Source organism: Balaenoptera ricei, chromosome 8, assembly GCF_028023285.1.
Source record: "Balaenoptera ricei isolate mBalRic1 chromosome 8, mBalRic1.hap2, whole genome shotgun sequence".
Lineage (NCBI taxonomy): Eukaryota > Metazoa > Chordata > Mammalia > Artiodactyla > Balaenopteridae > Balaenoptera > Balaenoptera ricei.
This window is the reverse complement of record NC_082646.1, coordinates 61,001,947-61,017,568: the sequence shown is the minus strand read 5'-3', so window position 1 is coordinate 61,017,568 and position 15,622 is coordinate 61,001,947. Positions and strand designations below refer to the sequence as shown.

Sequence of the window (15,622 nt, the reverse complement as noted above, 5' to 3'; positions counted from 1 at the left end):
CTTTTTTAGTGGCTAACATATGGGAAAAATCTAAATCAGAATTAATTGAACATGGAATTTAACATACTTCAGCTTTCACCTTAAATATATATAAAACTTCACAATTTACAAAGCCCTTTCTTATATTAGAATCTCATTTCATTTACGTAAGAGAGGGAGGAGAGAATATACCCATTTTTTATATAAGCATGCTGGTTCAGAAGGAGTTAAGAATTTAGCCACTTACATATTTAGCAAGCGTCAGTGCTAGGTCTAGATTTTGGGTATCTTAACTCCTAGTTTAGGCTTCTTTTCCACCACATTAAGAATTACTTGCTGAACATTTCCAAGATTATTCAGTCCATATCTTGACAAAAAACACGTGTTACCAACTATCAAGAAATTAACTATTGGGGTTCATGTTTATCTGGTAACTTACTGTGTTGATGCTCCAAGAAAATCTTCCTTCATAGAAGGATGAACTTCTTCCAACAACATGCTAGTATCTGGGCTTGATTTCATTGCAGAAATCACCATGGCATTACGCAGTTTATTGCCTTGTTCTAACAGAGCTGAAAAGGGCAAAACAGAACACAGAAAATCTAAAATCCAACAGAAATACTTGAAATATTTAGCACCTTTCCTTCTCTCACAGGACTTACCATAGTGTACTATAATTGCTTACTTGTCTGCCTTCCCCACTAGCTTGAGAATCCCTTGAGGACATTCACCTTACAACAAATGTTTACTGAGCTTCTATCACGTGGACCGTTTTAGATGTTGGCATTACAGCAGTGAATGAAGTCTCCATTATTTAGAGACTGACCGCCTTACTGGAGCCATTATATACATGCATTGACTCTTCCAACTGGTGTTTGCACATAATAAATTTAGTAATATCTACATAATATATTATTTTTGTATCCAGCTATCTTACTGAATTCTCTTATTTGTAAGTTTTAATGTCATTATTATTTGAGGAACACTAACAACTATATCAGCTAAACTGTTAGGAGTCATAGTGATAATCTAGTCCAAATGTATACTTCTATGGATGAAGAAAAGAATACCAAAACATTTCTATGACTTGTCTAAGATCATACATCAGGTTAACAGAAAAGTCAGGATAAAGTCTTTAAACTTTCTGATAGGTAAAATTTCTCTCATCCCTAAGCAACAACAACAACAATTACAGAGGATAACATTTATTGAACCCTTACCACTTCCTGGGCACTACTCTTAAGTATGTTATGTATAGGAACTCATTTAATCCTCCCAACAATCCTCTGAAATAGGTACTGTCATTTCCTTCCCTTTCCAGATGACAAAGCTGAGGCACAGAGGATAGGTAACTTGCCCAAGTTATGCATGCAGTATAACCAGGATGACTCTACATCCTATGATTTAACCACTATACATATATGACCCCACTTTTTCTTAGACTTCTTTTTAAAAGCTTAGGACCAGTGGTATTATTTCAAGGAACACTGGGAAGAATTATTATTTTCTTGAGGTTCCACAGTTGCTTAGGAGGTAGGTAAGACTAGATACCAAATGCCTGTCTATCTTGGTCTAGAGTTTTATAGCTTCTAAAAATAAAGAAGATATGGCAGTCAGGCCAAGAAAAAAATAAGCCAAACAGATCCATAAACGTTCAACATTTGTTAGCATAAAGAGTTCAAAATATAGCTTAAAAACTCAAAACCCCAAACCCAAAAAACCCTGAAATATCATATGTTCAATGTGTTATGTCAAAGTATAAGTAAAAGAAAATAAAGATCACCATCTGCGGTAGGCAGAATTCTATACTTGATCTTAGCCAAAAGGCCAAAAAGCGATGTAGGCAGAATTCTAAGATAGTTCCCCCCAAATTTCCAGCCACTGGTATACAAATACCTTCTCCCAGTGATTCAGTCATCTAGGTATTGCCATAAAGGGATTTTACAGATGTAATTATGGTTCCAAATCAGTCTACCTCAAGACTGGGAGATTATCTTGGTGGTCCCAAACCTTTATAAAGCAGTTTTTTCTGGCTGTTTGCAGGATATGAACTCAGAGATTTAAAGCATGAGAAGGATGTAATGTTTCATTGTTGTCTTGAAGATGGAGAGGACCACGTGGCAAGAAATGCATGTGGCCTTATGGCCTTTAGGAGCTGAGAGTGGACCCTGGCTGACTGCCAGCAAGGAAATGGGACCGCAGTCCTACTACTGCAAGGAGCTGGATTCTGTCAACAAGAATGAACTTGGAAGTGAATTTTCCCTCAGAGCTTCCAGATGAGAATTTAGCTTGGCTGACACCTTGATTGTAGCCTATGATACCCTAAGCAGAAAACCGAACCATACCTTGCTGGACTTCAGACCCACAGAACTGTGACTAATAAATGGGTATTCTTTTAAGCCATTAAGTTTGTGGTTACTTGTTATGCAGCAATAGAAAACTAATATTTCCATTAATGCCACTATCCACAAATACTGATTAACATTTTGATATATTCCGGATTTTTTTTGTGTGTGTGGCTACATTGGGTCTTCGTTGCTGTGCACGGGCTTTCTCTAGTTGCGGCGAGTGGGGGCTGCTCTTCGTTGTGGTGCACGGGCTTCTCATTGTGGTGGCTTCTCTGTGTGGAACACAGGCTCTAGGTGTGCGGGCTTCAGTAGCTGTGGCTCGCAGGCTCTAGAGCGCAGGCTCAGTGGTTGTGGCGAACAGGCTTAGCTGCTCTGCGGCATGTGGGATCTTCCTGGACCAGGGCTCGGACCTGTGTCCCCTGCATTGGCAGGCAGATTCTTAACCACTGTGCCACCAGGGAAGTCCCCCGGATAGTTTTTAATCTATGCATACATACACCTGTATATGTATGTGTGTGTGTGTATATATATATAAATTTTTTCTTTTGCAAAAATGGTATATTATGTATACAGTTTTTTATTGAATTTTATTTTATTTTTTTTATACAGCAGGTTCTTATTAGTTATCTATTTTATACATATTAGTATATACATGTCAATCCCAATCTCCCAATTCATCACACCACCAACCCCACTTTCCCCCCTTGGTGTCCATACGTTTGTTCTCTACATCTGTGTCTCTACTTCTGCCTTGCAAACCAGTTCATCTGTACCATTTTTCTAGATTCCACATATATGCATTAATATACGATAGTTGCTTTTCTCTTTCTGACTTACCTCACTCTGTATGACAGTCTCTAGGTCCATCCACATCTCTACAAATGACCCAACTATGTATACTGTTTTATAACTGCTTTTTCACTTAATAATATGCATTAACTTTTTCTATGTAAATAATGGCTATATAAGTATGTATTTTTGTTTTTACTTATTTAAAAAAAATCTCTTTGGGATTCAGTCAGAAAATGGCTGTCTTGTTTATTCAGTGAGAAAGGGTGAGGAAAACATGGTCTGCTAGCATTGGAAATTTGGTTAAAGAAGCTTGCTATGTGACAGGAAGCCCTCCTCCTTTTAGTTTCTAGTTAATACTTGGCTTAATTTGATATGGTTTAAAGTTCTTTAATGAGGTGGGCACACTCAATAAATGCTTTATGAATAAAGTAGTTAATGACAAGCAGTGTCAATAATAAACTTCATTTGATTTCAGGGCCATGTAGAAAAATAGTTTTTCTACTGATACCCAAAATGTCTCTAGAGATATTTGGTACTTGGTACTTTATAATCTAACCACACACAACTATTTTTAATTCCTTAACCACAATACTTCCTTTGTGCTCTCAAAGTTCTGCGTATCTGATTCCATCAAAGAATTACCATGCAGTATTAAAACTGTCTATCTCACCCAAACAACTTTGAGAGGAGAGATTGGCTTTTGTTGGTCTTTGTATGCTCGGTGCCTAGTATATATCAGGAATTTGATTAAATGTTTCAATAAATACTTCCACTGTTGCATATATCATACAAAATTGTACTCTATCTGCTTTAGAGTCTGTTTCCTTTACTACAATGCATTCATTAAGTCAGGGACTATCTTATTTATCACTGTAATCCCAATACTCAAAACAATGGCTGACACAAAATAGGCACTCAAAAGATATCTGCTGAATTGAACTGAGCTTAAAGTTTTCATCCCTGCTAAATAAAATTTCCCTGGGAATAGTAATATTTTAAGAGTGACTTAATTAGTCATTAACATTTGAATAGGAATAGGTACTTAAGATACTTTACAATAGCAGGTTTTAAAAAAGAAATAAACATTGAAGACAACAAGTTGGACAAATCTGAGCAAGGGTGGTCTATTCATTGGCCTCCAAGTGGTTTCTTCCTTGAAACAGCCATTCTTAGAATAGTTTCTCTGAAGTCTAAGGCATGGCAACAACAACACCTTAACTCCCCTTCTTAAGAGGAAGCTGGTTCCACACTAAAAGAGCTGTCATGGCATCTTCCTGCACCTCAACTCAATAATTATTTTTTTAACACAAGGGAAGGGCACTTAGTTGAGTTCATGACAAATGTTTCCCTTGTTTATTTCCTACATGCCATGGGCACAGCCCCTGCTAAACAGGGAGGTATACAGCTTCTGGGTTTTTTTCCTACTCCTTGCTATCTATTCTAAACCCCAACACTTAACAAACTTATGGTTACCAGGGGGGGAAGGATAGGGAGAAGGGAGAGTTAGGGAGTTTGAGATTGAGATGTACACACTGCTATATTTAAAATGGATAACCAACAAGGACCTACTGTATAGCACAGGGAACTCTGCTCAATGTTATGTGGCAGCCTGGATGGGAGGGGAGTTTGGGGGAGAATGGATACATGTATATGTATGGCTGAGTTCCTTTGCTGTGCACCTGAAACTATCACAACACTGTTAATCGGCTATACTCCAATATAAAATAAAAAGTTAAAAACAAAAAACCCGCCAACTCTTATAAGCAGGGTGTGTAGTTAGTGTTTCATAAATACTAGCTCGATGACTAATTCAGCTCTGTACCCCCCTTACTGGTATGATGTCAGTATAATAAAGACAAGGAAGATAATTAGGTTTATGTATTTGTTATAAACCTCCATGACTAGCTTTAGACCTACTTACTAAAATGGCCCACTTAATCTTAGTGCTCCACGGTCTTGTGGTTGGAAGGGACCTTTAAAGATCATATCTGTCTACTTGATGATTTAATCCCATCTGTAAGAGTCCCATGACAAGGTTATCCAGCCCATACTTGACCGTTCCCAGTAATACAGAATTCACTATCTCTTGAAGCTATCCCTTCCCACTTTTGCCAGGTAGAAATATTAACCCAGACTGAGTCACAATCTGTCTTGTTTTATCTTTAAACCCAATGATCCTAGTACCTCTTATGGAAGAGATTTGCACATTGGCAGCCCATGGGTTGCATCTGGCACATTTTATTTGGCTTGAACAGCTGGCCAGCATAGTCTTGATTTTTAAAAAAAGCAGGCCTAGGTAAACAAGGAAGCTACAGTAGGATGAAGCAAAGGACTTTGCTGTACAGTTTAAGATAATGATGAACTGGAGCTGAGAAGCAGCTATCCCGTTTGATAGGGCAGAAGCTCCCTAACTGTGAGCCTGTGTCTTCATTTTAAAATGGGGATAACAATCCCAACCTCACTTGGTTTTTGTAAGTTTTTGTGTATAAGGCACTTGGCATAGTAGGTAGCACATAATGAATGGTAAGTAAATGGTAGCTGTTTTCTTGAGGCTAAATATCTCTTGGTGGTCCCTTCCCCAGTCTAGGTACTCTCCTTAGAAGAAACTCATCTTCTATAGATCTTTAATATTAACTTCTTAAAGAAGACTTCCTTTGAGACTTCCCTGGTGGCACAGTGGTTAAGAATCTGCCTGCCAATGCAGGGGACATGGGATCGAGCCCTGGTCTGGGAAGATCCCATATACCGCAGGGCAACTAAGCCCATTCGCTGCAACTACTGAGCCTGTGCTCTAGATCTCGTGAGGCACAACTACTGAGCCCATGTGCCACAACTACTGAAGCCTGTGTACCTAGAGCCTGTGCTCTGAAACAAGGGAAGCCACTGCAATGAGAAGCCCACGCACCGCAACGAAGAGTAGTCCCCCGCTCGCCGCAACTAGAGAAAGCCCGCACACAGCAACAAAGACCCAATGCAGCAAAAACAACAACAACAAAATTAAAAAAAAATTAAAAACTCCCATTTACCATTCCAACAAAAAGAATAAAATATCTAGGAATAAACCCACCTGAGGAGACAAGAGACCTGTATGCAGAAAATTATAAGACACTGATGAAAGAAATTAAAGATGATACAAACAGATGGAAAGATATACCATGTTCTTGGATTGGAAGAATCAACATTGTGAAAATGACTCTACTACCCAAAGCAATCTACAGATTCAATGCAATCCCTATCAAACTACCACTGGCATTTTTCACAGAACTAAAACAAAAAATTTCACAATTTGTATGGAAACACAAAAGACCCCGAATAGCCAAAGCAATCTTGAGAAAGAAAAACGGAGCTGGAGGAATCAGGCTTCCTGACTTCAGACTATACTACAAAGCTACAGTAATCAAGACAGTATGGTACTGGCACAAAAACAGAAATATAGATCAATGGAACAGGATAGAAAGCCCAGAGATAAACCCACGCACATATGGTCACCTTATCTTTGATAAAGGAGGCAAGAACATACAGTGGAGAAAAGACAGCCTCTTCAATAAGTGGTGCTGGGAAAACTGGACAGCTACATGTAAAAGAATGAAATTAGAATACTCCCTAACACCACAGACAAAAATAAACTCAAAATGGATTAAAGACCTAAATGTAAGGCCAGACACTATCAAACTCATAGAGGAAAACATAGGCAGAACACTCTATGACATAAATCACAGCAAGATCCTTTTTGACCCACCTCCTAGAGAAATGGAAATAAAAACAAAAATAAACAAATGGGACCTAACGAAACCTAAAAGCTTTTGCACAGCAAAGAAAACCATAAACAAGACGAAAAGACAACGCTCAGAATGGGAGAAAATATTTGCAAATGAAGCAACTGACAAAGGATTAATCTTCAAAATTTACAAGCAGCTCATGCAGCTCATTATCAAAAAAACAAACAACCCAATCCAAAAATGGGCAGAAGACCTAAATAGACATTTCTCCAAAGAAGATATACAGATTGCCAACAAACACATGAAAGAATGCTCAACATCATTAATCATTAGAGAAATGCAAATCAAAACTACAATGGGATATCATCTCACACCAGTCAGAATGGCCATCATCAAAAAAATCTACAAACAATAAATGCTGGAGAGGGTGTGGAGAAAAGGGAATCCTCTTGCACTGTTGGTGGGAATGTAAACTGATACAGCCACTATGGAGAACAGTATGGAGGTGCCTTAAAAAACTAAAAATAGAACTACCATATGACCCAGCAATCCCACTACTGGGCATATACCCTGAGAAAACCATAATTCAAAAAGAGTCATGTTCCAAAATGTTCATTGCAGCTCTATTTACAATAGCCAGGACATGGAAGCAACCTAAGTGTCCATCGACAGATGAATGGATAAAGAAGATGTGGCACATATACACAATGGAATATTACTCAGCCATAAAAAGAAACAAAATTGAGTTATTTGTAGTGAGGTGGATGGACCTAGAGTCTGTCATACAGAGTGAAGTAAGTCAGAAAGAGAAAATGAAATACTGTATGCTAACACATAAACATGGAATCTAAAAAAAAAAATGGTCATGAAGAACCTAGGGGCAAGATGGGAATAAAGACACAGACCTACTAGAGAATGGACTTGAGGATACGGGGAGGGGGAAGGGTAAGCTGGGAAAGTGAGAGAGTGGCATGGACATATATACAATACCAAACGTAAAAATGGAAGCAGCCGCATAGCACAGGGAGATCAGCTCAGTGCTTTGTGACCACCTAGAGGGGTGGGATAGGGAGGGTGGGAGGGAGGGAGACGCAAGAGGGAAGAGATATGGGGACATATGTATATGTATAACTGATTCACTTTGTTATAAAGCAGAAACTAACACACCATTGTAAAGCAATTATATCCAATAAAGATGTTAAAAAAAAAAGAACTCTAACTTAAGTCAAAAGCAAAAAAATAAAAAATACATAAATTTAAAAAAATTTAAAAAATTAAAAAAGAAAGAAGCCTTCCTTTGCCAACATACATAAAACAGCATTCTATCCTCTCTCCTTCCTTGCTTCATTTTTTTCCCATTGCCATTATCACTATCTAACACTACATACTTACTTATTTATCTAGTTTATCATTGGTATTCCTATCTAGAATATAAGATCCATAGGGGAGGATTTTGTGCATTTTTAAAAAAAAATTTTTAATTGCTATATTCTTAATACCTAGAAGACTGCCAGACATTTAGTAAGTGCTGAATAAATAACTGCTTAATGAGTGAACAAATATTTTATCAAAGTCTGGTGCCCAGGTCTACACAAAATACTCCAGGTGTGGGAATGACAAGTGCTGAGTATAGTCAGACAATTTTCTTTCTTGTTAATGTAGCCTAGGGTTGCATTAAAGTCTAAAATTAATATAGGAACTTCTCTGGTGGTGCAGTGGTTAAGAATCCGCCTGCCAATACAGGGGACACAGGTTTGACTCCTGGTCCGGGAAGATCCCACATGCCGCGGAGCAACAAAACCTGTGCGCCACAACTACTAAGCCTGAGCTCTAGAGCACGCCAGCCACAACTATTGAAGCCCACGCGCCTAGAGCCCGTGCTCCGCAACAAGAGAAGCCACTGCAATGAGAAGACTGCGCACCACAATGAAGAGCAGCCCCAGCTCACCGCGACTAGAGAAAGCCCATGCGCAGCAACGAAGACCCAATGCATCCAAAAAAAAAAAGTAAAAAAATAAATAAAATAAAATTAACATACCATAATCAGAGTATATTTTTTAAACTAGGGGATCATAGACATTTTAGTTGAAAAAATATTAACACAATGTCTTTCTTCATTAAAAAAAAAATCCTTACTAATGTAAATTTTGTATCCAAGTAGTTTTTTTTTTTTGTCTTTAAACTAGAATTTATTGGTATACAAAACTCCATTTCATAGATAAAGTGGCACATCTTTGCAGCTTCTATTGCACCAAGTATTGAAGATTAAAAACACACAAAAAGAAACATTAGGTTTTGAAAACACTGCAAATAGCCAAGTACAGTACTTTGTTAAATAAAAAATAAAATGGTTCAGAGTAACACAATCTGAGGAAAGAAACATTCTGGAGGAAATGAACTATGGACATCAGACAATGGTCACATTCCCCCCATCCAGCTCCACAGATAAGACAAGACTTGCTAAGTCTATGGATCATGACCCCACAGAGGTCCAAGTAGTTTTAATTTAAAAGACTTTTTACTAACGCTGCAGATACTCTACTTTGGAAATTTTACTTGTGAGCATGGAGACAAATTTATGTCATGCTCTTGATGTCACAGAGATATATGGTTGACCATTACAGTGTAACATAAGGTACCAAAATTGCTTTTCATATAATACCACTACCTAAAATGAGGTAATCCAACCTCATTCCTATTTCCTTTTTAAATTTCAGTGTAAGCCCTTACACAGGTAAACTGACTCCTTTCTACTTGTTTGGCTGTCAGTCATATTTAATACCCAGGAGTAAGATCAGCAGTTTCTGTGCACTGAATGTTCCCACTGAAACCAACAGTTTTCAGAATATGAAACAGGTTTAGTACTAGCCTCTGCACAACAGTATAAGTAAATTCTGATGATGAGACAAAAATCTTATTTGCTTTGAATTATCTCGGAAAAAATCAGGACTAATATTTTTCTATGATAAAGGCTTTCCTCCCATACCCAGGTTCACTTTAAATGGTTCCTTCCCTAAACTTAAAATTATAAGTGCCCAGTAATTATTTAGAAGAAACTCAGTGGTTCAATAGAGCTGCCCTTAAATGGTTAGAAATTCTGGATTCTAGTAAGATTACTCACTTTTATTTGGCTATTTAGTTCAAACAGAAGTCTTGGTTCTCTTTGTAGGTTGCCTAATAAGCAGAGTAATCCCAATAAATATAGCTTAGTCTCAGTTCACAAATATATACATACCTAAAAGAAGGTCCTTGGTAGGAGGGTTGTGTGAAGAAAGAATGCCTGAGTCACTGTGACTCTTGGCAACTGTCCTAATTTGAGGCTGGAATTCAGAACTGTTGAGAAGGGACATCTGCTTCTGTGGGGCTTTGCCTTTCAGAGTCATAGACTCTAAACTCTGTCCTGAATTAAGATGGTGCTGTAGTCCAAAGAAAGAGTCCTTTATTGTATCAGAGTTCTCTGCAAAGTACAAGTGGTCCTTTCCCCTGTTTTAAAATAAAGGAGAACTTCAGCAGTGTATTATCCATTATGGTAACATTCTATTTTGTCAGAGAAAGAAAGTGGATCAGTGGTGTACAGCAGTGTAGCTCAGACTTTGTAAATATGTTTTTCATTTCCCAAATTAAATAAATAATAGATGTTTTACCTATCATTGTATGGTTGTGGCTAAAGTGAGACAATGAAATAAAGAGCTCAGTGCTGAGCCTGACACAAAGCAAACGCCTGATAATTATTTAAAATCAAAATCTGTTTCTCTTACTTCATTCCATTTCACAAAACACTGCTTTTTCCCTCCTTCCCTTCATGTACACCTATCATGGCATCTCTATGTGACTTAGACATACTTATTTATCTGTATATTGGCCTCCTCACTAGATTGTGAGCAATCTTCAAAAGTAGGAATTGTGTCATTAATTTCTATGCTTAGCACCTGGTACTGGACTAGGAACATAGTGAGTACTTAATACTTATTTGCTGAATGAATGACTACCTTTAACCTTTTACACAACCACAAATGAAAGACGGAAATTATGAGTACACTGGGAGTTAGCAGACAGTGACTGGTATTAGGTATAGTAATTACCTTGGAGTGGTTGACCTACTGCTGTTGGCTGCTAACTCTTTTCCATCAATTTTGGTGGTAGGGATCCTCTGAGGCCTTGATGGAACCAGAAACTGAGTATTGCCTGCTTCAGTATATTCTCTGAATCCTTGTTCAGATAAAAGCACATTTTCTGTCATGTCAGTGGTAGGAAGAGGATTGTAGCTGTCGTAAGTTTCTGACAAAGGCTCCAGGGCAAGTGAGACCTGAAAGGGACAGGTAATGTATCAGAAGTTTTTTTTTTTTTTTTTTTATAGCATTGATTAATTTTAAGACTCTCTAATATAAATTAATGGCCCCGTTCCTTGTAAGATCTAGTTCAGATTCCTGCCTACCTCAGAAGCCTCATCTCTGTGTTCCCCTCCTCCATCTCTCTTTCCTGGATATACCAATTACTTAGAGTTTTCTAAATGTACCTTATATTTCATTCCCTTATGCCTTCATGTGCAAATTTCCTCCAGCATTACTTCCTCTGTGAAAACTTCTTTGTGTCCAGGCAGACATGTTATGGTCACTCCGTTTTTCATGTTTCTACTTACTTTGTATCTATCCATTAATATAAACACCATTTATTGAACACTTCACAATAGGCCAGAAACTGTGCTATGTTCCTCACATAGAGAAGCTGAAGTGATGATATAACTGTCAGGAAAGTATATTATCCTAATCTGAAGATTAAAAAAAAAAGCAGAGACTTAAAGGAGGTATTTGTACTTCCAGTTTATTTGTCATCCTGATCAGATTATGAATTCCTTGAAGGCATGAACTGTCTTATTCATTTTTCTGTCGACTAATCAGTGTAAGAATACACTTAGTGTACAAGTATGCATAATAATGACTAATGGTCTGAAAAATAAAAGAATGACATAGCACCTGTTGCATCCTTATTGCTAGCTATTTGAGAAAAATAAGGCCCTAGTTCTATGCTGGGGATGAGGCAGGGTGAAGAGGGAGGAACATTAAGATGAAAAGTAATTACTTGAAGTTTCCTTTATCATCCAACTCCTCTGAATTCAGGCACTCTACTAAAAAGCTTTCCAGGTCTCTGAAAAGCCTGATGGAGAAAAGCCTAATGTAGGAATAAAAAATAAAACAGAGCCTAAAGCAAAACTTTAGAAATTGAAGAATGTACTCCAAAAGAAAAGAAGAGCAGTGTTGAAAGTTCAGTTACAATGACATAGACAGCAGAAGGAATTGTTCAAGTAGCCAAAGAGAGTCACATAATGATGAATGGCCTAAGACAAAAATGAAAGATTGCAGTTAAATATTTTAAGAAGTCTCTGGGAAGGTCAATGGAATAATTTATGTGGAGAAACTGCCAAGGCACAGACTCAATAAACACACTTGAGTCTTGATGAGGAGAATTTTGTTCATGAACCAGGTAGCATAAAGTCCTTTAAATCTATTCATCATTAAGATTTTCTACAAAGACAAATGACCGGAATGCAGTGGGATAAATACTTTGTGCAGTCACTGCTATAAGAGGATCACATAAAATCCTGGCTGCCCAAATATAAGTGTCAGAAAATCGTCCCTTGCCTTTCGTCACTTGCCAAAAGACTGCCACTTTATTCTAGAAACAAAGGAGACACTGAGAATAAAGGCTGCGTCCCTGGCCTTAACAATAACCTGCTGGCTGGCCAGAGTTTTGCTTTTGCCCTAAGCAAATTTGAACTAGTCCCAAAACAACTCAAAGGCCTTTACTACCAGTGAGAAAGAAAAGGAAAGTCCAGTTATCTGCCACACCCACCTTACAATCAAAATATAGGTGCTGGCCTAACTCCTTTGTTCAATTAACAAATATTTGTTGATACTAGTTCAGTGCCAGGCTCTGTGCTACCTGCCTGGGGCAAAGAGATGAATAAAACATGGAACCTGACCCAAAGGATCAGAGTATCTTGTAGGGGAATTTAAAAAGAAGTAATTTTAGTATAAAATGGTGAGTTCTGGGATTATCTACTACATTTATAACATCTGATATTGGAGAGAACATATTAGTATGTCTATTTTTCAGACTTACGCTAGTCAATATAGCATTTTAAAAGATTTCAAAATTATTTAACAGTGATTAAGAAAACAGATTTTATGTAAAAATTTGAATTTCTGGCTTCTCTTGAAAAATCAGAAGATCCAGCAATGCTGGGTTTCCATCCCATTGTGGCAAAAATTAGCTGGAGTAGACTAGTGGCTTTAGTCAGGGTATGTGCTCCAGTTTGCAAAGTCCCCAGCCACGTCCCAACATGAGGTAGAGGGACAACTTCTGTTTATCATCACATTTGATCTGCTACATTAAAAAAAAAATTATTTAATACAGTAAAATGGACATTTTTGTAAATATACACTTCTATGAATTTTAATCTATGTTTAGATCCATGTAACCACCACCATAATTAAGATATGGAACACTTCCATCACCCCCCAAAAACTCCCTTTGTAGTCATGCCCTCTTCTCACCTCTAACCTCTAGCAACAGTTGAATTTGATAAAATTCAATACTCATTTATGATCAAATCTCTCAGAAAACTTCGACTTTCTCAATGATAAAGGGCATCTATGAAAAACCTGCATCTAATACATATTTAATAGTGAAAAGACCAAATGCTTTCCTCTCAAGAACAAGAACAAGGCAAGGCTATCTGCCTGGTTTCATCCAAGGCAAATGGATGAAAATTGTGTAATATCCATACAATGGATTCTGCAAAAGGGAATTACTGATACACAAAGTAATACGGATGAATCTCTAAACCTGGCTTCTTTCCGTTATTCTATTAATATTTCTTTTTTTTTCCTATTAACATTTCTTAACCTAGTTGAGGAGCCAATGGGTGTTCACTGTATGGTTATTTTTATATCTTATACATCTAAGATATTCTTTTGCATATCTATCTCTATTTAATAAAAACAAAAAATTAAATGAAATAAAACACGTAGTGCCTAACATGTGGTAGGCATGCATATAATAAGTGTTGCTAATGGGAATTCCCTGGCGGTCGAGTGGTTAGGACTCCGTGCTCTCACTGCCAAGGGCCTGGGGTTCAATCCCTGGTTGGGGAACTAAGATCCCACAAGCAATGTGGTGTGGCCAAAAAAATAAAAAATAAATGTTGCTAAAAAAGTTATCAGCATGAACTCCTTCAATGTTATCCATCTCAAAATGTTTCTCCTCTTTCCCTCCTTGTTGTAATTCCTCCATTCCAAAGGTAACCCCTATCAGTTGTGTTCTTAATAGAAATTCATTCCCATCTAATTCTCTTCAAAACCTTACTTGCTCAATTATCCTCTTTTATTTTCAATATCTTTCTTCACTTGCTTTTCTCTTGGTCTACAAAACAAATCAGGTCTCTAATACTCTAAAAAAGGCTCAGCAAACTCATTCTGTAAAGGGGCAGAGGGTAAATATTTTAGGCTTTATTGCACATTCTTCTTTTTTAAAGTGACCCTTTAAACATATAAAAACCATTTTTAGTTAGAAGGCCAGATTTAGTCCACTGGGCAAAGTTTGCCAACTCCTCTTCTAAAGTAGCAACAAACTTCTTAATTCTGCTACCCACTATCAATACTTTCCTCTCCAATTCAAGTAAATTTGGCATGTCCCTGTCATGTGCCTAAGTACCATATTAAGTGCTTTCATATTTTTTTCATATCATTTAATCCCTACAACAATGCTGTAAGGTAAAAGTTATTATCTTCATTTTATAAAATAGGATACTGAAGCTCAGAGAGTACAAATGAACACCAGAAATGTTTTCATAACCAGTTTTCCCATGTCCAAGTCTTGTGCTATTTCCATTAGGTCACACTACCTCTCCCTCTCTTCGCTGCCATTTATCTGGGAAACAGAAAGAAATCTCTGTTATTTCTACTTCTTCACTGTAATTACTACTTATTTACTTATTCCATAATCTTTCAAAATCTGACCTCTGTCTCCAAGGCTCTATTAAAACAATTCTCTAAAGAACACAATGGCATTTAAATAAAAAACATACAAGTATTATTGTATCAACTGACATTTAAATAAGGGGGGAAAAAAGATGCACCACCTTAGAAAACAGTCCAGTAGTTCCTCAAAGTTAAACATAGTTACCATATGACCACAATTCTACGCCTAAGTATACACCCAAGAGAACTGAAAGCATCTGTTCACAAAAAACTTGTATGCAAATGTTCATAGCAGCATTATTCATAAAAGTCAGAAAGTGGAAACAATCCAAATGTCCATCAACTGAAGAATGGATAAACAACATGTGCTATAATATACCCATACAATGGAATATTATTTAGCTATAATAAGGAATAAAGTACTGATTCATGCTACAACATGGATGAACCTTGAAAACATTATGCCAAGTGAAAGAAGCCAGATACAAAAGGTCACATATTATATTACATCATTTATTTGAAATGTCCAGAATAGACAATATATAGAGACAGAAGGTAGATTAGTGGTTGCCAGGGGTTGGGGAAAGGTAAAAAGGGGAATGACTACTAATGGGTATAGTGTTCCTTCTTGGGATGATAAAATGCTCTGGAATTAGCGTGATGGTTGTACAATCTTGTGAATACACTAAAAACTACTGAACTGTATACTTTAAAAGGGTAAATTTTATGGCATATGAATTATATCTCATTTTTTAATATAGGGAAAAAAACCTACCTAGAATTCTACACTCCAACTGTTTTTATT

At 37.2% G+C, this 15,622-nt stretch overlaps 1 protein-coding gene across 1 annotated transcript in view; it reads right to left on the bottom strand.

Moving 5' to 3' along the window:
* The window catches only part of C2CD3 (C2 domain containing 3 centriole elongation regulator), a 125,838-nt gene that overhangs the window by 102,398 nt on the left and 7,818 nt on the right, over nucleotides 1-15,622 (bottom strand). The window contains exons 4-6 of the mRNA XM_059930825.1: nucleotides 10,921-11,144; nucleotides 10,074-10,321; nucleotides 419-551 (exon numbers count right to left, since the gene is read on the bottom strand). Of these exons, the coding sequence (XP_059786808.1) occupies nucleotides 419-551; nucleotides 10,074-10,321; nucleotides 10,921-11,144 (605 nt within the window). The remainder of the gene's footprint in view (nucleotides 1-418; nucleotides 552-10,073; nucleotides 10,322-10,920; nucleotides 11,145-15,622) is intronic.